This window comes from Zosterops lateralis (assembly GCF_965231275.1).
Source record: "Zosterops lateralis genome assembly, chromosome: 1".
NCBI classification, from domain to species: domain Eukaryota; kingdom Metazoa; phylum Chordata; class Aves; order Passeriformes; family Zosteropidae; genus Zosterops; species Zosterops lateralis.
The window spans coordinates 96450411-96472944 of record NC_139762.1 but is presented as its reverse complement, the minus strand read 5'-3'; the positions used below and the strand labels follow the sequence as shown (position 1 = coordinate 96472944).

At 36.8% G+C, this 22534-nt stretch overlaps 1 protein-coding gene across 1 annotated transcript in view; it reads left to right on the top strand.

Moving 5' to 3' along the window:
- DOK6 (docking protein 6) overlaps nucleotides 1-20422 on the top strand; it is a gene marked incomplete at its 3' end in the record, with an annotated part of 238553 nt that extends 218131 nt beyond the window's left edge. The window contains exon 8 of the mRNA XM_083869871.1: nucleotides 20283-20422. Within this exon, the coding sequence (XP_083725997.1) occupies nucleotides 20283-20422 (140 nt within the window). The remainder of the gene's footprint in view (nucleotides 1-20282) is intronic.
- Nucleotides 20423-22534: the final 2112 nt, after the last annotated feature.

Genomic DNA, 22534 nt, shown 5'->3' with positions numbered 1-22534 from the left:
CTAGCCTATTCCTGATGGAAGGGTGGTATTGAGTCCAGCCGATGCTGTTGTTATAAACACAAACTTCTGCACCTACACTAGTAGTCTGAGCATGTAGTAGCTGAGTGAATAAAAAGGTGTTCCTTTGCATTCAGTGGGTTGTGTGAAATACAGGTGATTGCTTGGCTCAATTTCTGAAGTGAAGATTCCCACAAAATACATCAGTGTGAGATACGTCTGCAATAGTTGTTGTACATGCTGGAAGTCTGAGCAAATAAATGAACATTTTGAAAAGAGTTTGAAGATATAGTTCATTTTATTTTTAAAAGTCTTCCTGCATTTAAAGAGAGATGCCCTTCAATGGTAGATTTATTCTGTGTTCTTACTGACATATCTTTGAGCTTTTCCCTGCTCATAGGGAGAATACTGAGGGAAAAAAAGAATTTCTATTTAATAACACAACTGTTTAATGATATGTATACCTCTCTTGGGAAGATATTATCTAATTTGAGTGCATATGACTTGTATTATATATCTAGAGAGGAATCCAAAGTCCAGGGGCTGCCAAGACCTGCCTATGCAGCTGATCGGTCAAAGCAAATCACCTTGTCAATAACTTATCCATTAAACTCTGTGTAGGTTGTCTGTACATTTATTTGGTATCAAAACAGAAACAAGCTGGGCTTTGGCCTTTTTTGTTTGTTTGTTTTAGAATGGCTATAAATGTCTTTGCTGAATCTCAGAACAGTGTTTACACCTTTCCTGCAAGCTAAGCTTCTAAAGAAGTATGTTTTCAATATTTCCAAAGTGAAAACATTTTTCACTTCTGAATGTGGTCAAGTACATTTAACAATGACCAAAAATGTCAGTACATCTTCCCTCTTTTGAGCTGTGATTCATCAAGTTTCACTGTTATATTAGGCAGAAATATTTTGCAAGACTGAAGAAATCAAACAGAATAAATAAGCTAGATATAAAAACCCCCATGTTTCTAGCTGTTTCAGATGGAAGGATGACTCTTCACTCTTTGATAAGTAAAGGATATTTTTCATTGTTTTTACCCTTTCCAGCTTGCTTTGTTTTCCCCAACAGTTTGCTTTCCTTGACTATAGGCCACAGCATAAAGTATGCAGGATAGACAGAGGTGAAATCCTGTGCTTTTCTAAATGTGTTATCAAATTTAAACTTTCATTGAAATAGAGAAATTTAAAACCTTTTTTTCCTACATTACATATTTCCAAAACCATAAATTGGCTGTGCTCACAGGATTCCCAGCGAGGAATGTTGGGCAGGAGAAGGGAGAGAGCCTTGTTGGTAGCTTGTTTTGAGACTCAAATAACAGGTCACTTCCCTCTCTTTTTGCTTTCTGTCAGTATGTGGTTGTATCCATCCAGAACTTATCTTGCAGCTACTTCATGTAGCTGTCTGTGCTTCAGCCCTTAGAAATTGTGTATCAGCCCCTGAGTGGAATAATGCAAAGAGAAGTCTTTGATTAATTCTCTGTCACCTTCCACTCTTTTCCGGGACTCAAACAGAATTAATAGGTTCCACAAAGCATCACTCAAAACCTGCAGCTGAAAGAAGAAAACACGGCATGGCTTTAAAATGCACTTATGGCTTTTCTGCACATAAAGAATATATCCATAAGATATAAAGAATAACAATAAGCAACTGAGCAGGTGCTGAGCCACATGTAGTGGAAGGAGTACTATGGCAGTTTTACATCCAAAAAATCTTTTTGTGACTGAATGCCAACACTAATGTATAAGGTTAAAATATCTTAATGTGGTCAATATTTTAACTCTGTTTTTAGAGCTTCTGCAGTCTCTTACATTTGTATTTATAGTGTAATTTTTCAGAAGGGAAGAAGTAACTTTTATGGATGGTGCATTAGATCTGTGGTTAGATATGAGACTTCAGATCTAGATTTCATGAGCTTATGAGCTCATTTCTTCTCACTGCTGATACGGATTGTGAGATTTTTTTTTTCCTTGGTTTTTATCAATGAGAACCAAGTTCCAAGCTACTTCCTCAATCTACAAGAACCACTTACTCTTTCTTCATCCCTACTTTTTCTTCTGAACATGCTATCAGGTATAGTTATTCTTACTGAAACAGGGTAGAATGCTTCAAACTGCAGGACTGTTATTCCTACAAAATTCCAGCAACCTCTTCAGCGTTGCAAAAGATTTTCACCTGATACAGTTCTGCAGCAGAACGAATCACAGCTCCAAGCCAGGTGGCATATGTCTTGTGACTATGCATTCTCATAAATACAGTATGGCAGAAGCCTAAATGGAAACACATCTTTTTGAAACCATCTGTTCTTACAGATATCCGCAACAATAAAGAAAATAAAGGCTTTAAATGCTGCTATACTGTTTTAAACCTTAGAGGCACTCACTATTGGTCGTTCTTTTTATTCTGAGGTGCTCTCAATTTGTTTCACTTGGAAATAGCTTAGCTGCCATGTTTGTTACTGTTCTGTTTATGAGCTTTGGAGAATCTGACTATAGCTGGCTTATATACATATAAATATTTATAAACCCAAACATTTACCATGGTGGAAAGTGCCAGGTTGCCCTCTGGTGAATATAGCTTGTCTTTGTACATTTTATAGTAGCTTACGGGGTAAAGCCTTTCCCCCAGTTTCTCCTTTCTTTATTTGAGGGAAATTGTGTGTTATCTGTGGAAAGACAATACTTCAGCAACTCCCACAAATTTGATACTCCTTAATTGCTACTTATTTATTTAATTTCATCACTTCACTCTTATGACATCTTGACTGTAAAAATGCTCAGTTGGAACAATATTCCTAAGTTTCTTACTTGGGTTGAATCTGTTGTCTTGTTGAGGATATAATCTTTTTCTTCTGTTGCAGCCAGTGAATGATAAAAAAAGGAATACTATGGCACTTTCTCATCAATAATTCTTCTTGAGACTGAAATCTAATGAATACGGTTAAAATAACTTTTTGTGTTTCATATTTTAACTCTGTTTTCAGAATTTTAGTAGTCTTTTACATTTGTATTCGAATATAGAGATTCTCCTAAAGTGAAAGGCAGATGAAAATTCACAGAAATTCAAGATATAAACCAATATATGAAACTGAAATGCAGTGATATAAATTTTCCTATTCCCCAAGAACTAACAAAGAGCAAAAGTGACAAAGGGAGAAACAGCAAACAGCTACAATTTCTAATCTAGAAGGTCAGTATTATTCCACTGGTTTATCTGAAATAGTTAAATTTACAGGCCACGTATTTGGCAAGAAATTCTGCTCAGGCATCAAAATGGGCAGGAAGGAAAGGCACCACAGGCATCATCCCTAATTATCCAACTGGCAGGTTTTTTTCTGCCTATAACTACCTAACAGCATGAATTTGCAGGAAACACGTTCGGTCTCTTTTTCCATCGTGTCTCGTTGTCAGCAGGGTGATAGAGAAGGGGAAGGTTGCTCTTGACCAGCCTGGAAAAGGTGTCAGCCTCTGAACCATGAAACATAATTGCCCTTTTTACTCAGGGCTGGAGGCACGGGCTGGAAGAGAGAACTTTCTGCCCGAGTGTCTTCTCCCGATGCAGGGAGAAATGAAATGTCACACCAATTATCTGGGCAGTGGACAGTGTGAGGAAAACTGGCTACAGCTCCATGAAGCTGCAGCCAGAGCCCAAATTACCAAATGAGGCTGAGGAGGATTTTTTGTGCTGTTGGCCGTGCACTCAGCTGTCACACTGCACACAAAAGACCCCAGCACACTCGGGGTCATGAGGTGTGGCTGCAGCATGATGGGCTCTGGCCTTCACTCAGGAGCAACCAAGGCATTCAGGCCTGAATCAGCATTGGCTTTCAAAACACAAAGTCATTTTGGTGACATTCAGGACCAGTCCCCCTGAAGGAGGTGAAATTGCATGTCTGCAGCTGATATCTGAGCAGCGATGGAGCTTGGAGTGATGCCTGGGTGCACAAAAAGCTGTGCAATGCTTCAGTGTTGTTTTGGTGGTGGGAGGAAAAAAAATAGTTCAGCACATCAAGAATGTTTAAACAAGAAAGGGATTTTGACTATTTCTCAGCAAAACTCAATCTGGCAAAAAGTACAACTGAATGTGAAATATAATAGACTATTGTTTTATCAGGAAATTAAATCTTTTGTAGAAAAAAAATTCTAGTTTTTGGGTCGTACCAGGTCAATCTCATTCTGATGCTTTATTTCAAAATTATACACTTTTCTGGTGCATGAAAAAAATTTGCATTGTGATACAGTCAATTAATATTCACAGTTTTCAGCAGGTGTGCTAACTTCTCATATGACAGTGGGACGTTCTGCTAAGTGCTGTGACATGACAGCAGCTGTGATAAATGGAGCTGAGATATTAAAATCTTTTAAGCAGCAACGGTATTCCAGCTGATAAAGCACTAGTTTAAAAAAATAGATTTATTTAGAGTTTCTAAGACAGGTAAACAGCCAAAGGAGTCCAGCAAGACACATTACAGGTGATAAAATGGTTAACGGTGTGTCACAGCTTACTATACTTCCATATATTTCTCTTCATTTCCCTCAATAATATTTAGTATATGCTCTATAAAACATCCTTTTTTATCAAGTCCCCTTTTAAATGGGCTCTTGAGGAACACATAGTAGAGAAAGAGAGGTTTTTTACCTGAGACAGTCTAGGTGTATGAAATAAATCCAACAAAGAAATAAATCCTACCTTCTATAGTAAAAAATAATGAAATAGTAAATTTCAAGAACATTCAAAATCTCCTGCAATATTTTTAGGATTCATGACCTTAGATCTTACATTTTCTGCAAATCACTCTCTAATGCTTAATGAAAAACATTTATGCATGATATTGCTGATGAACTTAAAAAACATGATATGGAAATATCGAAATAGGGGTTGTATGAATCCTTAGAAAAGTTATATCTGATCTTCTCACCAAAAAGTTTTCCACTATCTATTGCTTGACAATATTTAAATTGTTAAATTAAAATAATATTTTAATTGTAAAATTAATATTTATCGAATTTAAATAGTCAGCTATATATTTTTTATCATTTATCAAATTAAAATTATTTGTAAAAAGAATATCATCTGCAAATAATATTTGGGGGAGGTTGATTGGGTTGTTTTGTTGTTTGCTGTTCTCTTTTTTTCTAAAAACAAAACCAACCTTCCTAGCTTAATATATAATATTAAATGTTATATATAGTGACAAAAATAAATTAAATAGCAGATTTTAGAGAGACACAGGAAATAAAATTCGAATAGATACTTTATATCAGCCATCAGGATTTGAAAAAATCATTGCAGAGTCTACCTATCTTTGGAAATGCACTTTTACTATCATTTAATTAACGGAGAAGTCCTACTGTAATAATTCTGCTTTCTGGTTGCTTCTAGTTAGGCAGGAGTTAGAGCCATTACAAGATGATGCTAATGGGAGGAAAATAAAAGAGGCTCTACTTGAAGAGATGCTCCCTTTTGTCACTAAAAAGGGCTGTACTCCATCCATATGCTTTTACCTTTGAGCACCAAGGAGTAAAGGAGGTAGCACAGTGATTGCTGTTACTACAGAATAATGAAAAGAGTGTTTTACCCTCTGCATGATATTCCAGGCAGAAAGATTAGAAAGCTGGAATCCTCCCAACACTGTTCCTACTACATCACAGGTGGATTGAGCAAGGAACAGATCATCTTAGCAATGTGATATTGATCATAATTTGAAATTATTCTCACTGGTTTCATAGCTTCTAGTTGGTAAGTTAAAGATATGTGCATATTAGGGTCTTGTTAGGCAAAAAATAAGGCATTAAAAGAACTGGAAAGATTTTGTGTGAAACTACAGAAGTGACTACAGTAGATGTAAAGTCTTTGATCAAAAGGTGATATTCAGTAAATCAAAAACCGCATTCTGCTTTGAGGAGAGAAGGAAAAGCTTTCTGTCAGATGGTGCCTCTATTCTTAAACTTAGCAAAGAATGCTATTTGCCTGCTTTACTCAGTTCAAAGTTAAAATACTAAGATAATGCTTCCTTTTCTTCCACTTCTTGCAAAGGTGCTGTCACATAAAACAACATGTCCTGTAGAGGTTTTCCTCTTTTCTTTCCCTTCCTTTTCTTTCCTTTTAATTCCTTCTTTGCTTTTTGGGGAAAGGAAATTCAAGATATTGTAATACATCTCTGCTGCTTTTTCAAAGCAGTTAATTTTTAAAATGAAGACAAATAATAGCTGGTTGGTCGAAACAGCAACACTGCATTTTTCAGTGTGTTCCTTGCTGCCAATGCTTCTTTATTTTTGCTCTTAAAGTAACAATTTAGTAGGGATAGGATGGGTCTGTAATGGATCATGATGGTCCAGTTGCCTGAGTCATTGCTATTTAGTCATTCTACCAAAGACATAAAAATTGGATTTCCCCTTGCTCATTGCTTCTACTGAAATCCCTAGGTATTGTCTGAGAAACACATTTATAGGCACAAAGCATATGGTTCACAGCCCTCAGCATCAGGTCTGAATACCTTCTAAAATTTAGATAGCTCCCCAGTCACATTTTAAATTCAGTTCCAGATTATCCTCTAAGGTAAATGGACAGACAGATTTCACATCCCAGAAAATTTCCTTTTTTTAGTATATGGTTGTTCTCAAAAGGCAAAAAAATACTTATTTCATTTTGTTTTTTCAAAGTGATTTTATGAAGCCATTGTCGTACTGACTGGCTGACATTTTAAGGTAGTGCCTCAATTTCTGAGCTGCTTTAGAGGCTTCTGTACCATTGCTGTATTTCATTAAATATTAATTGCAAAGAGACATAAGTGGAAGTAACTAACTGGATCCCATTCTCCCACTTATGGAGGAAAATATAAAATCTTAAAATAATGCAAAGATCATGTGAGAGACAAAGCTCTCCAAAAATCATGGAATGCTCCCTCTTCTGTGCCTTAGTAGTGCTCATGTCTGCAGCTGCAACACTATATAAAGAAAATTATTTTAACTTCAAGTTCTAGCAATGGGATGTAAATATGGTGATTTTGTGATGCAGAATCAGTGTCCTGAATAATCAAGATAGTGCAGTCATCACTAGTGTGAGTAATAACATAAAAGATTTTTGTTCTTTTTCTGATTGTGGAATAAATACTCATCTATATTTTGTTAATAGCATAACTGTTCTATAAGAGTTATCTCACACCACCTTAGCCTGAGGACTCAGCTAAGAAATACACATTACTGCTTTGTTCTGTTTAAAAAGTGATGAGTAAAAGTCCTCACAATTTCTAATTTTTGATTATTATTGCTCCAGGGAGGAGCAGGTTATAAAGACATAAATTGGAAAAACTGGCAAAAGTGATTTGCTTTATGAAATTGTTTTTTAAGGGGTTTGGAGTTTTTGTTTGTTTTATTAGTTGTTCCCCTTTAAATTGTCCTTCCTCACTGTACTCTTAAAATATATATGTTTGATTTTAGTTTGCCTTTACTCTTGCAATCTGAAGCCAGTACCTCATACAGCACAGTTTTGCAAGCTGCCATTTTGCCTTAGCGTAAAAGTATGATATCATGTTTCACCAGATATGGTACCTGCAGACTTGTCATTTCTGCTGAATTCATACTTTAACTTCCTTTTAAATCACAGCTGATTTTCAGCTCTCTAAATTCCTCTCTTTTTTTGTCAAGCCAGAAAGCTACTTGTATTCTATTATTTACTTCCCTCCTTTTAGAGCTGTACTTGTAAACTTAAAAATTTACATGCAAAGTAATAATTTTTGCAGTGTTCATGGAGAAGTAGTACTATAACTCAGGAGTACTGTCTCATATTGTATGCTTCCACGTTATATGCTGCTCTGCTATAATAGGCACTGAAAGGAAAAATAATAGCACGAAAGGCAGCAAGCCGTGACAGAGGAAGCTGGTTTGAATCTCTTTTGTGTCTGAGCTGCAGTTTCTGGATTTCACATGCCACTCTGTGACTGCCAATAGCTGCAAGTGACTGGAGCACTGGATGATCTAGCCATATGTAAGAAATTCCAGAGATTTTATTTAGGAACTGTGAAGTGGATCCTCTATATCCTTTTCCTTCCTTTCTACTGCTGATGGCTCCATGCTATCCGTCTTGCTTTTAGCTAAACCGCTACCAACCACCAATATCTGTAGCATTCAACCCTTCTGGGAGATTAATTCATCTTTGTTCACCTCAGCATCTCTTAGTTGTGTGCGACAACTGCAGGCATCCATAATGAATTTAAGATCTGTGTTAACAGCTCTTTCCAGTTAAAGCCAATGGCAAAATCGCCATCAGTAAAGTGCCTTGCTTTAATGTAACACTCCTTTCTCTAAATGTCTGTATGAAGTGTAATTACTTTGTACATGTCATGTTCTGATATGATTGCTGCTTATTGTCTTGTGCTGTGGGCACTTTTTTTTTTTTTTTTTGTAATTTCCTGGCTTGCTTTAGTAACACTTAACTAGCAGGCAGTGAGATAGGACAGGGTGAATGTCATTTAAGAGGTGATAGTTCTCTACCCCTTCCTGCTTCAGCAGATCAGTCAATTGGGCTTGTAAGGACCCTCTTCCCAGCAGCTGGAATTAAGGAAATCTTTTGAAGGGACTGCTGCTGTGCTGCTCAAACAACTTCTGTGATTTGAGAGGCCACAAAAGGAATGCTAATGAAAAAGCATCCTCAGCTAAGGAAAGGAAAAAAGCAAAACACAGGACAGAATATTTACAAGTTTAATAATGAATTTCCAAGGAAGGCACATGGGTGGTAAATTTAATGTTTTTTACTATTACCATTGGTTTTCATATTATGTTTGTTTGCTTATTTCTGGGGGGAGATGGGTGTGGAAGGAAGTGCCTTTGCTTGAGCTGTTTTTTCTGTTGTCTAAAAAAGGAAAAAGCACTCCTCCAAATCTCCAGAAACAAGCAGATCAAGCTCTTTGACACCCCTTACCAGATTTACCTCTACTCATTTCCTCTATTGTTACACAAGTCTGATAAAAATGGCACAGTTTGTTCACACTGAATCACAGTGAATTCCCTTTCAGGGAAAAAAAAAGAACATCACTTGCATCCCTCAGTGAATTAGAGCCATTGTTTTTGATTTCCTGGTGGGTAATTGAAGGCTTTTACAGCTAGAAGAAATTATTTATAGAGTCATGAAAAATGGATTAACTTTCCTGAGTGCTTCATTGATGTTTTAGACATCTACTTTATTCCAATTAAACTTCTATAATCTAAAAATCAATAAACTTCTTTATTTTAGAGAATAAATTATAGAGGAAAATAATTTGTTTAGTCTCTGTGAACTGCCTTATTGCCACATATTTTATATATGCAATCTCTGCAAGGAACGAAAGAACTCAGAATGCTGTTACCCTCAGTACAGACAGAAACCTTTCCTTTATTCCATCCATTTCATAAATCATTCAACCACTTGCAATGGCTACTACCAAACATCTCAAGATATACCTCAAACTCATTTTATAAAATCCATTTCTGTATTTTTGTGCACTGTGCCTGCTGTCTCAAGACTTATTAAGGACAGTCTATAATTTCAATTTGCATTTTAAAAAAAAAATCCTTTTTCCTTTACGATTGGTGGAGAGGTATGTTTTCCTGTCTTCAAGTGTTTCAGGAAACTTTTTACATTTCCAGAGAGCTAATTATCAGCTAATACAATATTTCATTTTTATATGGCATCTACTGTTACTATCCACTTGTGGCTTGAAATAACATTAAGGTCTTCTACGAATATTTCTAAGGACAATTCCATAGAAAGTTATTTCATAGAGAGCTTAAATCTGAATAACAAATGGTTTAATAAAAGCTTTTGATATATGGGTAAAAAAGTAGATTTTGGAAGGTAGAAGTTCTGAAAGCTGTGTTTCATCCCTGCATATATTAAGGTGAGATCTTCTCTGAATTTTTCTCATTGGTGGCAGAAAAAAAAAAAAAATCCTTAGTCAGTTTAAGTAACTCATTTTATCAAACTCCCACAAACCACCCTCCTCCTTCTCTTCCCAGGAAAATATACACAAGCAAGACTAATTCCCTGTGTTACAACATAAGTACAAAGTTCCTTGAAGAAAAGGCACTTTACCAGAGTCCGAGACTTTTTCCTGTTCTTGGACAGCATTGTCTACTGTTTGAACAGCACTTTGTTCTCAGATACTTCTAGGGAAGTGCAGTAATGGGATGGCTCTGAGTTTTGCAACAGAGGTAGAACAAAATGATCAAAAACAGATTATGAATTTTGCTGCTTTTGCGCAGCGAGAAGCTCTAGCATGGCTTCGGCAGGACTGGATCTGCACTGCAACCGTTTGCTGAGGTAATCTCAGGCACAGCTGATGCTAAAATGATGGTTCTGTTACACCTCAGAACCATTTCTGACCACCAGGCATTCCTGCCTTTTTGAACAGCCCAGAAGTGGAGCATATCCAACTCCACAGTGGAAACTGAACATGCATAAAACATGTTTTGCAGTTTGATTTGCCTTTTTTGTGTGTTTGTTTTTGATAAGGGTTAGTTTTGCTAACATCAATCTCCCTATTTCCCTGGCTCTTTGAGTGTGCAAAGAAACTGGCTGGGAGCTCAAAAGGAAGGGCTTAGATGTACCACCTGAATGTCTCAGACTTTATGTTTTATCTGTGTTCAGTTCTCACATTCTACTCACATAATAAAATTGTCTTTTAAATATGGTTTTTGTAGAATAGATTTTGTAGAAACCCCATTTGGGCTGGCATAAATCCTTTATCGCCATTATTTTTATCCTATGTTAAGCAATGTAAGCTATATTGCCTGCCAATTTTTTCTCTATTTCTTAATTATTTTTTTTTTTCCAATCAAGGCTGTATTTTACTTACATAAAATGTGGTGAAAAACATACTCCCTCCATTCTGTCAGACCAAATTTGCTCTCTGACTTTGTTCTCAGATCTCATGTGCTGAGTTTCATTTTATGGCAAATTTTTTATGAGCTAGTGATAAATCTTTATGAATGGAGTGTTTATAATGAAAATACTACCAGGCCAGGAAATACTGGCCACACTAAAGATCAGCAGAATTATAACAGCCACGAGATTAAACAGTACTGATCAATCAGCCCTCAGTAGTACCCCCTTTTCGAAGGCAGTATACTATCTCCACACTACACACTTTTTATGGATGTAAGTAATTTTTGCTTTCATTTCACTTTAGATAGTCTAATATTAAATTAGAAATTCACTGTTTCACTCCATCTCTGTAGTATCGGTTGAATTTCATCAGGCCTGTATAGTGTTTTCTGGAATAGTGTTTCCAAGGGGAAATGTCAACATGATTTGAAATGCAATAAATATTTAACACTGACATATTCCATATCATCAAACTGATATGAAATGCATAAATTTGCATTTTTACATTGAATTTTTCAGTAAGTTGCTTTGTGTTACACCAGTGATAGATTTAGGCATTGATTTTTTTTAACAATCTATCTGATAAAATCTCTCTTTTGACTGGGCATTTAGTTTGGCTGTAATAAAAACACAACATAAACATTTTGAGGAAGGGAAGAGTGAACACTGAGCTAACAAATTGGTAAACCAGGATGATAGCACTACATACAGAGCTACCGGCTTTAAATTTGGTACATGTACTTTGCAAGGATGTAAAAGAAAATTATACTCCAAATCAATTTCTGCCCAGAGATCTACCATCAGTTGACTTCATGCTCCAGCCAGTCGTCAAAAGTAGATAGAAAAGTGTGGAGCTCTACCTACTTAAGACAGGGCAGAAAATTATGTAAGAAAAAGTAATTCAATCCACACAATTTTATCCACCTTTCACATTTGCTTCTTTTTTCACTGGCTTTATATTCTTCCTGCTTTTCAGTTATTCCAGGAGCAAGTTAATTTTTCTTAGTATTTTCTTTTGTTGGTTTGTTATGTCTCCATGGCACAAAATAAACAGTGAAATAATTTTCTTGTTGGAGCTTTTCCTAGCTGTTGTCTCTTCCACCCACTTTAGCCTTTCCCATATGCATTTAGGATCAGAGCATTCTTTTCATCTTATTTCTTGCATTTTGCAATTTGATCTCATTGAAATGTTCCTTGAAGGGAAGGAAATTTTCACTTGCAGAAATTTCTCCTCTACCTCTTTTTTTTTTCTGTAGAATTACCAGCATGGAATGCCTGCTTTGTGAAGTTTCTGTTTAAAAAGTTCATTGAGTTTTGAGCTTCAATAAGAAAGTGAAACTATATGCATTATGTATAAAAATGCTTAGTCTTTGTTTACTTTTGTGGTGAATGAAATAGATTTACATGGCACAGGCACAAGTTCAGAAAGACCTAGTATTCTCATTATAAACCTCGATTTTACAACCTATGTGGAGATATTTTATATTAGGTTTTATATTAGTTTCTGGTTGACTGAGCCTGTGGTTTAAAGGATAAATTAGGCCAGGGATGCTAGCCACCTTGGAAAAAGTACTCAGCCTTTTTAGGTAGCTTTGGTAGGGCACTCATTCAAGATTTTATTTGTTGTTAATTAACTTGCTGGCATTTTGATACATTTCAGTATTAAACTGCCCACATTTCCTCTCAAAAGCTTTTCTTCAAGGTCATGATGCCTGTATCTTTCAGTATAAAACAAAATCCTTGATCATAGTCACTTCTCCATACAAACAAATTTTGGATCTGTGTAATGGTTCAGAGAAATGTACGACTCTCCTAAATTACTGCAAGTCAGGAAGAGCAGCTCAGTACTTTCTTTAACTTATTTTTTAAAAAAATAGAGGATTTTTTTCTCACACAAGAAAAATGGCTGAAAAGAAAGTATTTCATGGTATTATAGAATAGTTTGGGTTACCAGATGAGGCTGCTCAGTCCTAGGCTATCAGGATTCCCTGAAAAATACTTTTAGATCAATAAACAAAGAATTCAAAGTATTACTGCAGAAAATTTCACTTCTATAGAATTCATGAAACCAAACTCAGAAACCCTTCTTTCTGAGAGTCTTCATCTGGAAAATGATGCTTGTTTTGTAGCAAATTAGCCTAATTTTGTGTCAAGTGGGAGCATGATTGAACCTCCTTCAACTGTGTTGGCATAATTAAAGAGCTGGACTCAGGACAGGGGGTGAGAGCAGGCTGGTTTAGTACTCCAACATTAGCACAAGTGTAAAAAGCTGCAAAGACAAAATGACTGCAAGGACTGGCGTGGTCTTTGTATGGAAGACAACATAAGAAAGCTACATAAAAGCTTATTATGCTTACCTACACATTGGCTCAGAGCACAAAACTACAGAAATTGCTCTTCCACTTTCTTTTACTTAATCTCCATGAAGTTCAGGCACACAGGCCTACAGCTACAAATAATAAATAGAAGAGCACATGTCAAAGAGATATAATATCTAAAATAGATCTGTTTTTCCAAATATGTGTCAGATTTTGGCTGCAGAAACATGAGCAAAAAAGGGAAAGGACTATTGTGTAATGTGAGATGTGTAAATAATTTACTTTTCCCTGCCCTGGGTGGAGATGTTAGGTGGTAGGGATCTATATATATATCCTCCCTTTATAAACACACGTAAGTGCATTATTGCGAAAAGAAATTCCTAATGGAAACCAATTAAAAGTAGAGAACAAGATAAACCTATTCATCCTTGAGAAAGATGTGGTTGATGTTTTAATATTTCTACCACAGGAGCTACATCAACTAGTGATAGTCTAAATAGGTGAATCACAGGTTAAGTGCAGCAGGACAGCAAGTATTTAAAAACACTTCCCAGAAAAACACAGCAGCAATTAAGCTGACCTGGCCTTCAGTCAATACATTGGTTTTAATTACATGTTGCAAGATGCTGCTTTTAAATACTGGCTATTTTAGGTAGGGGTACAGATGAAATAATGCTTGTTTTTCCTGTGCATAATATTTACATGCAATTCACATTGTAGGTATTGAAACAATTTTTCTGGTTTCCAAAATATTGCCATGTAGATATGCTCTTCATGAAACTCCAGCATTCTTGTGCCAGAATTAGAATGCTGAAAATCAGCATATTATAAATTTACTGGTCTTAAACTGACAATCCTGCAGTCTCTTCTGCATTCATATGTAAAGCCCCCTCTTTTCTAGAAGAGGACTTGATGACAATGCCAAAGACTTTTAAGTTAAATAATAGTCTTGCAGTTCTGGAAAGTGATATGGCTCTGTAAAAAAATATGTATCTGCTGTACAGGAAAAAAGTTACTATTTTTATTTAAAATGCTGAGGAAATGAAAGTGTTTTTCAATTAAGAATGGAAAATAAATATTTTAAAAGGGGGAGGGGTGAGAGTTTGTGATTCACTCTCTTCATATATTTCCTATGTATTTCCATTGTCAATTTAAATTAGGTTTGTTCAAAAGTATTTATAATACACAAACCAAACCATTTTCTTTAAAATCTGTCTCAAAAATTAGGTTTCTTGATATTCTTTCTCCCTTCAGAAAGATAGATGTATCTGATGAAATTAAATCTGGAAGTATTTTAGAATGTATGAAAGTTGGAGCCCAGCTGTGCTCCCTGGAGTTTTTATTCCAACTGCAGTTAAATTCAAAGGAAAATTTGTATTTCTTTATTTGGAACAGAAACAGGCCCACAGTTTCACTTTCAATAAGTATATGGAAATCAATATGCTGTAATGTAGTTTATGCTATTTTTCAGTTTCCATCTGCTGCCTTCCATTGCATCTTTTTGTGAGTGACAGCATAATAATTGCTGTACCAATTAATGCCCTTCCAATCCAACTGCATCATTACTGCAAAATAAATGTTTTGCTTTGTAGCAGTTTGTCCTGCTATGAAACTTTGCTTTAGTTATTCCAATCATCTAACAGCAGAAAAGGAAAAGCTGCTTTGTCATCAGTAGCTCAATAGAAGACACTGTATATTCAATACAGAGAGTTGGCAGAATTTTACCCGGTATCAATTTATAAATAGGATGGCAGCAATCATTTATTTTCTGCCTTAAATGAAAGTATCTTTTTTGATGCAATAATAGCCACTTAACTGATTTGAGATGAAAGTAGGGGGGTTTTTTTGAGAAATGTTTTTTTCTTTATCCAGAATAAATTTGGAGTCTCTTTCTCTGCAACAAAATCTCTTACAGGATAAAAGCTTCCATCTGAAATAAGCAGTCATAAAAATTTAGTTCTTTTCAGTAAGAGTTTGATTTTCCCTAGTGGGATTTCAAGGCATAGCTACAGTGCCTTTCCCACTCTGTCCTGTGTCTCAACAAAAATTCTGCAAAGAATAACAGAGGTTGAAGCACTTTGAGACAAACTTCCCCATTCAAATTATATCCTCAGTGCAATCTCTGGGCCTCCTCTGGTATAAATAGGAGCTTTCACTGCTGTTGGGAAAGCCCTTAGAGAATACAAACTGAGATTAAAGACTGGTACTAGTTTTGGGAACTTTTCTGGCTCAAGAGTTGCATTTATGTTGTCCAGTGAGAATTGGGTGAGAAAACAGCATAGAGCTAACTCCTGCTTACTAAAGCTTTATTCTTGAAACATCTGTTAGCTAATTGGGTTTTTTCCACCTTGTTGCACTATCTTTTTGTGCAGTGATAAAATCTCATCATCTCTGTTTCCCTGCTTCCCAGACTGTTCTGTTTATTGTGAACAGAATTGTCCAATTAATATTTCTAAAAAGAAACAACTGCTTTACAATGGAACAATTGATTCACTTTATTTATTCTTAGCTTGCACTGATTGATTCATAGAAATTTCTTTTGAGCAACCATGTTTTTCTACAGCATTTATAGAAATATCTGTAGCAATCATAGACCTCTTGCAATCATAGAGTCTCAGAGACTCCGAAATACAAAACACAATACTAATAAACATATCCAGTTGGCATTAATTTAATGACTTCAATTTTGTGCTCATAATCTTGGAAATGGAAATATCAAATTTTATTTTCAAAAATAAATTTATTATTCTTACCTAGAAAAATAGAAAAATAGAAATGCAGTAGAAGTACATCCTTTTGTTTGTAAAGTCATCTGTTCAGAGGTTAAGAAATCCCAGATGAAAGTTTGCTGTGCAGCTGCAAATGTCTTTATTTTTACCTAATGGCTACCTCATATAAAGTAATTAAAGGCCTGCAACAGAAGCTCAGGAGCCTCTGGTTCTATTAATTTTTAATCACTGCTCTGCAGAAACATAAACTTATATTAGATCTTGTATGGGAAAAGCTTAGTCACAGAGTTTCAAAAATGCTCCTGCACCAGAGCTGTGAGCAGTCTGATGGCGATGGCATTCACCCACATTTGGTGGCACATTGCTCACAGGTCATCATTCTCCAAACAAACCATCTGGCAGGGAAAACAGCCTGAGAAAAAACCTGCCATCTCTTCCCTTTGGCTGCTTGTTCCTGCTCCTCAGCTTTGCCAGTACAGAGATTTGTAGGGCTCTTGATAACCAGATGACCAAAGAGCTTCAGTCTACAAAGGAGCTTTTCAGTCTCCATGGCTCAGCTGAGGGACAAGTGAACAGCAGTGTCAGTACAGAGCAAAAAGGGAACATTTTCAGCTGATTTTCCACAGAAAGTGTAATGTTGAACCTTACCCACAGGCAGAGGGGAATTTTAACACAGGACTTGTACATCAGAGACAAATGCTCTAACCAAAGAACATCAGATGAGAATCCCTTGAATTCTTGTATTGGAAAAGAAAAGAGTGACCTTTATTTCATTTAGAAAAGAAAAAGGGTTGGCACCTACCTTCTGGTTAAGAATTTGAGTTCTGAATCTAAAACAGAAACATCTCCCAATAAGCAGCAGTGAGTGAGCTTTTAAAGCTTATCCATGGATCTCGTCTTTTTTTTTTTTTTTTTCCTTTTCATTTAGCTTAGTACTGCAAGTTTTTGCTCAGAAGTTGTGATCGATCTACTTATATGTACATCAGTCACTGCTGTTACTAGGAAACCATTGGGTTTTTCCTCTAAAGAATTGTTATAAATAAGCACCATGCCATGAAATAAGATCCTTGTGTATACTGCCTCTGCTTCCAACATAATTAAGATCAGGAAAAATCTAATTTAATGTAATTTGCAGGGTTACATTAAATTTTCTTGATGGATCATTCATATCTAATTGCTTTGGACTGAAGCTTCATTGCATTCTATAATCCTGAGAATAAATTTAAATAAAGGATGAAGCAGGCTGAATAATACTTATGTTTCCTGTCCTGGAACAGGAAAAAAAAGCAACTTTTCCTCTGTTAAGCCATGGGGGAAAAAAACCTCCCCAGCTCTATTGGTGTCTTCAGGTCATGAAATCTGTGTGAATCAAATTCATCTTATGCTGAGTTCAGAAGAATTGTAGGGAAGAGTTAGTTTTGTGTTCTTAAAAGCAACTGTGGTACCAAAGAGCTGCAAAATCCACAAATAGTAGTATTCTTCTTTCTCTCTCTTAAATTTTAAGGCCCAAATATGACTGAAGTAGGAAATTGAGAAAGCTGTGGAACTTTAATCCTTTACTGCAAAAACTTTACCTGTATCTTTAGTTTCAAAATCCTTACTGCTGACATAAAGTGTAACTTTGGAGACAGTGCAGTACTTAGGGCTCCATAAGGCTGATCAGCTGCATGAATATTAAAATTGTATTTAGGAATGAAAATAAAAGGAACTATTATATGAAGCAGTATTATGCTGAATTTTAACAAAAAGATGAAAAATGGCCTAAATTTTGGAAATTTACTACTTAAAAGTCTTAAGTCAACTTGGAACCTTTGGAATATGTTATTATTTTGCCACCATCATTTTCTCATTCATTTATTGAAGTATATTAACATACTTAATTTGTTTTAAATATAAGTTGAAAGTAAATATATTGCCTAGATTCATTCTTTCCAAACTCATAACTTTTCTATTACCCATAGCTCTCTCATTTTATTTGAACCAATGTCCTCTATTCTTTTTGTCATTATTTTCATAGATTGATGTCATACTGTTCAGCTTGAGCCTCAACCAGAAGTCATAGACATCTTGTCTCTATTAAGTGTGCCTTATTCTTTTCAATGTGTCTCTTGTCTTTCACTACATATCCTAGCAGTTAGGAGAGAGGTCATTTCTCCTCCTTAACTCCTTTGGTTGCAGAATGGCAAAAATCAGCCCTGTTGTGACATTTAGCATTTACAAATTTTCTTTTAAAGAACAGCAAGGGATGTGCTGGCTTTTGAGACATATATACAGGAAATGAAAGACCTAAAATTAATTTCCTTTTTAACCCTAATTGGTTCAAATTCATCTTCCACATTCTAAGACACTGCCTGAATTCCTTAGCTAGAAATTAGTGGCTAGCAGTTAGTCTTCATCACTGTATTAAACCTACACTATTCTACAAAAGTGGATTTTAAATTAATTGTCAAGATACAGCACAGGACACAAATAGGCCTGAGTACAAGGAACTCTGTGGTTGGTAAATCTCTTTACTCTTGCTTGTTGTCACAGGTATTGTTTTATACTCTTTGGATAAAATACATTAAGAGAATTAAGGACAGTTATATCTTGTCATACTTTATCTTTATTAGTAGGAAAGAGGCAAATTTTACATAGGAAATCATGTGCCTGGTTTAGCAGTTCCTTATGGTATTTAAAAGATATATTATTCTAGCTTCTGGGTAAAAAGAAAGCAAGGTCTTGCATCCTGAGAAGGAAATGTGGCAGATTTGGAACACAAAATTAAAATCTAGAATCATTCATCTTCTCATGTTTAGGTTTGCATTAGATTAAGAAATAAAGTGACAGTAATTGTGATGTAATCCCAAATAAAAGTAAAAAATTAATAAAGGCCTTATTTAATATGGTTAAAAGTTGGTTGAAGCAATAAAACCTTTAAGACTATTTACAAACATTATCAGCTACTGTGTAGCTCAAGGCTCACAGTCACCATAAACTTTAATTTAGTTTGATGCAAGAGCTTCTTGAAGCAGAAAACATTTAAACCTTTCATCTCAGTCAAGTTTTGGTAGCCAATGTCAATTTAACGCAATGAATGAATAGTAAAAATGCACATTAAAAATTCATCCTGCTTGCTTGTGCTGTGAAAGGCATTTTATGATCATTAACATGACACTGGGAATTCAGATTCTGGTTTTATTGTCTTCAATGTTACTAAGATGTACCTTATATTCTACTTTTTGTTTAGTTGGGTTTTTTTCTGTCTTGGTCCCAGCATTGCTCTGATAGTCTCATGTTCAGGGGGAATCATGGATTTTTTTCATGAGGAAGTCAGTATCACGTTCTGATCAAACTTTTCCAAATGCAAGTCAGGAAAACTTTTCCCAAATGTGGTGAACATCATCCTTGAATCCAGCACTACTGGGCCAGCTACTAGCTGTTTTGAAACTTGTCAGCATGAGCTGAATTCTTTAGTATTTGAGTCTATACCATTGCAGCTATTCTTTAGTATCTCTGTGGTTGATATAAAAATATGACTTTGCATTCCTACAGATAATAAGTGTATTAAGACATTTTTAAAAGCATTATGTAAAACCATTTTGAATCCAAGTTTCAATATACATTAAAAAAAAAAGATACATTGCATGAAGATATGCACTTTGAAAGTTTACTTTTTATAACTAATTAAATCTCAATTTCAAAAGGAAATATGAGGAAGGAAAACTATCAGGTTATAGAATTGGGTCATCAGTGAGTTTCATCACTGGCTTTTCACATGTGCTATCCCATATTGCTGATTAAAGCAATGGTTATATGAGATTCACAAGCCCATCTGAAAAAGCATCTGGCACATCGTCTTCCCAACCAGTATTCTGCCATGTGCACCATATCCCATCCCCAGTTCATTTTGGAAGGAGAGTGATGCTGTGCTTACCTGGCAAACTGGAATTGTGTTCAGAGGACAGTAAATATGTACGTGGCATTTGTGGGACTAATCCCTTTGAAACCCCTGGCAGTACTTTCATGGGCAGCGCTTCAGGTAAAAAAGATGTGCACTAGTTATTTATCAGTCCTAACTGACATAACTAAGACCCATTAAGTAGAAAATACACAAATATGACGCTCTGAAATGTTGAAAAAGGCTTCTGACCCTAAATTATGCCTGAGTTTGGTCTGTGACTTTTTGCCTTGGTGGTAATCTGTCATCCACTTGTGCCCTGAGCCACAGGGCTGGGCTCTTCTGCAGCCCCAGAAGGGCCCGAGGAAGCCAGTCCGCTCTCCAGGTGGCCTGGCACCGTGGGACAGAATGAAATTCAGCCACTGGAGTCTGTGTCTGTGGTGAAAAGTTTCCAAGCCCAGTTACATCTTTTGTGTTCATGCCTCCCCCCTCCAGGCCACAGCCTCGGCTCAGCGAAGGTGTCCCGGGCGCAGACATTCCCCAGCTACCCTTCGGAGCAGGGCGAGGAGCACCAGCAGCCATTGTCGCTGGGCAGCAGCTACGCCTTCAGCTACAGCTCGGGGCTGGTGCAATGACAGCCGGGGCTGCCGCACACACGGACACTTGAGCCTGGAGCCTCCCGCCAGGACCGGGAGCCGCTGGCCCCTCTGCACCCTCCATTTGCCGTGAAAACTGACGCCCACCAGCTCCAGCTGGGGCTCCGCCAATGTGGGAACCTGGAGAGGCGGCTTCCCCCAAGCAGAGGCTGAGTCTTTATTTATTTATTTTGCCGTTCCTTTTGTTGATATGTTGAGAAAGGAGGGGGTTGGGGGGTTGGGGGGAGGGAATGGGGATGCGTTTGTGTTGTAAGAAAGTGGTGGAAACAAATGAAACTGTGTTGGTTGGTGTGAAGGTTTCTGCATGACCGGAGAAGGTCCCTTCTGGGGCTCCATTGCAATGGTGCGTTTGGCACTGGGGCCTTCCTTCCTGCCCCCACCAGCAGGCCAGCCTGTGTTCACCCACAGCCTCTGTAGGTCCTTGCCACAGCCTACAATTCCCGCTGGAGTCACTGAAATGTCGCCAACTCAAGATGCAGCGTCGGTGCTGCAGGGTCACCTTCAGATCCCAGTGGGTTCGTTCACTGCCCTAGAGGGCGGTTGGGTGTTTTTTGAGCCAGACGCCAACACATGCTGGAGTAGCAGGCTGATATGTTCTGTTGGGAATAGGGTTTGATGCATTAAGGTAAGGCTATTGCCTGGTCCAGCTCTAACCTTAAATTCCTGGGGCACAAATTCATCCCTTACACGTGCAGTTCTCATGATGCCCCTAAAAGCTGTGAACATCCCTATCAGCAGCACACTCTTGTCCTCAGAACTGCTGCAAAGCCTTCTTGTTCACAAATTACTTGGGTAACCATGCCTGCAAGCCCAACTTTTAAAAGTGGGAAAACTGTTCTTCAAGCAAAATAAAAGTGGGCCCCTTGCCCAGCTGGCAACTGTCTGTGCCACGACTGGGCCAGACATGGTAGAGCTGAGCTCTGGTCTTGTCTTTCTGGTCAGTGTTACTTTGATTTTCTGTGTTTCCTTCTCAGATTTCTGTTCTAGATGCACATTGTATCTTGTATGATCATGTGTCAAGCATCTGTTTACTTTCAAAAGGAGGATGAGTACCTCTCAATGGAAATTTCCTGTTTTTGGAAGACGTCTTTAAAAAACGAACTGTAGTAGGTGTTTGTAATCAGTAATGAGGGAATAAGTTGGAAGGCATACCTGTAGGTGGGGAAGGAATTTTATCTACTCTGAACATTTAGATTTTTGTAACTGTTATCAAATATTTATGTACTCCTTGTGATGCCCTGAAATGTTTGAAATTGTGAGGAGAAAAATCTACCCTCTTGTATGATCTGAGGAGCCTTGTGTTCTATTCCCGGTGTGAAACTATTGCCATGACTACCAGAGGGATTCAGCTCATTGGTTGTTTCTCAGGACAGGTTGAGGAAATATATCAAGGAGACACATAGACTCTTTTCCAATGAAATAATCGATTTTATGTACTATAATTTAACTGAAAAAAGTGCTGTTGGGTTGTTTTATATATGCACATTATATATATATGTATTAAAAGGTATGGAAGAAACTTCTGCTTTTGATTAAACATTTACTGATACGGTATAGTCAGCTTTTCTCCAACCATTTTCCTGGCTAAGACCTTGCAGACTTACAGCTTTCTACACCTCAGTGAACGGCTGCTGAATAAAAAAAGCTTTGTGATCCACTTGAATGAAACAGTACTACCCCACCACAATCACATTTATTTATTTTTCCCACTTTTCCTTGTCTCATTCGCTACCTCTTTTCCTTCTTACATTGCTGCCATACTCAGGAATAGAATGACTCCCTACAGAGAGTATTTTGATGAGCTAAAATGAAAAACTGCTCTCCCACGCTGTCAGGGCACTGTACCTATGGTGCTCTCAGAGCTGTACCCATCAAGGAAGCTTCATTCACACTTTCATTTAAGAAAAAGATTCGGTTGACTTTTTGCTTAGAGAAAATTTCCAATTTGCAAGCGTTAAATGCAAAATATGATACAAAAGGATAGATATTCTGCTAGTGTATTTCTGTTACTCAGTGCAGCTTTGCCAAATATTTGCCTTTTGGGGAAATGGTCAGTTATTTTTATTCCTTTGCAACTGAGGGTCTTTTCAC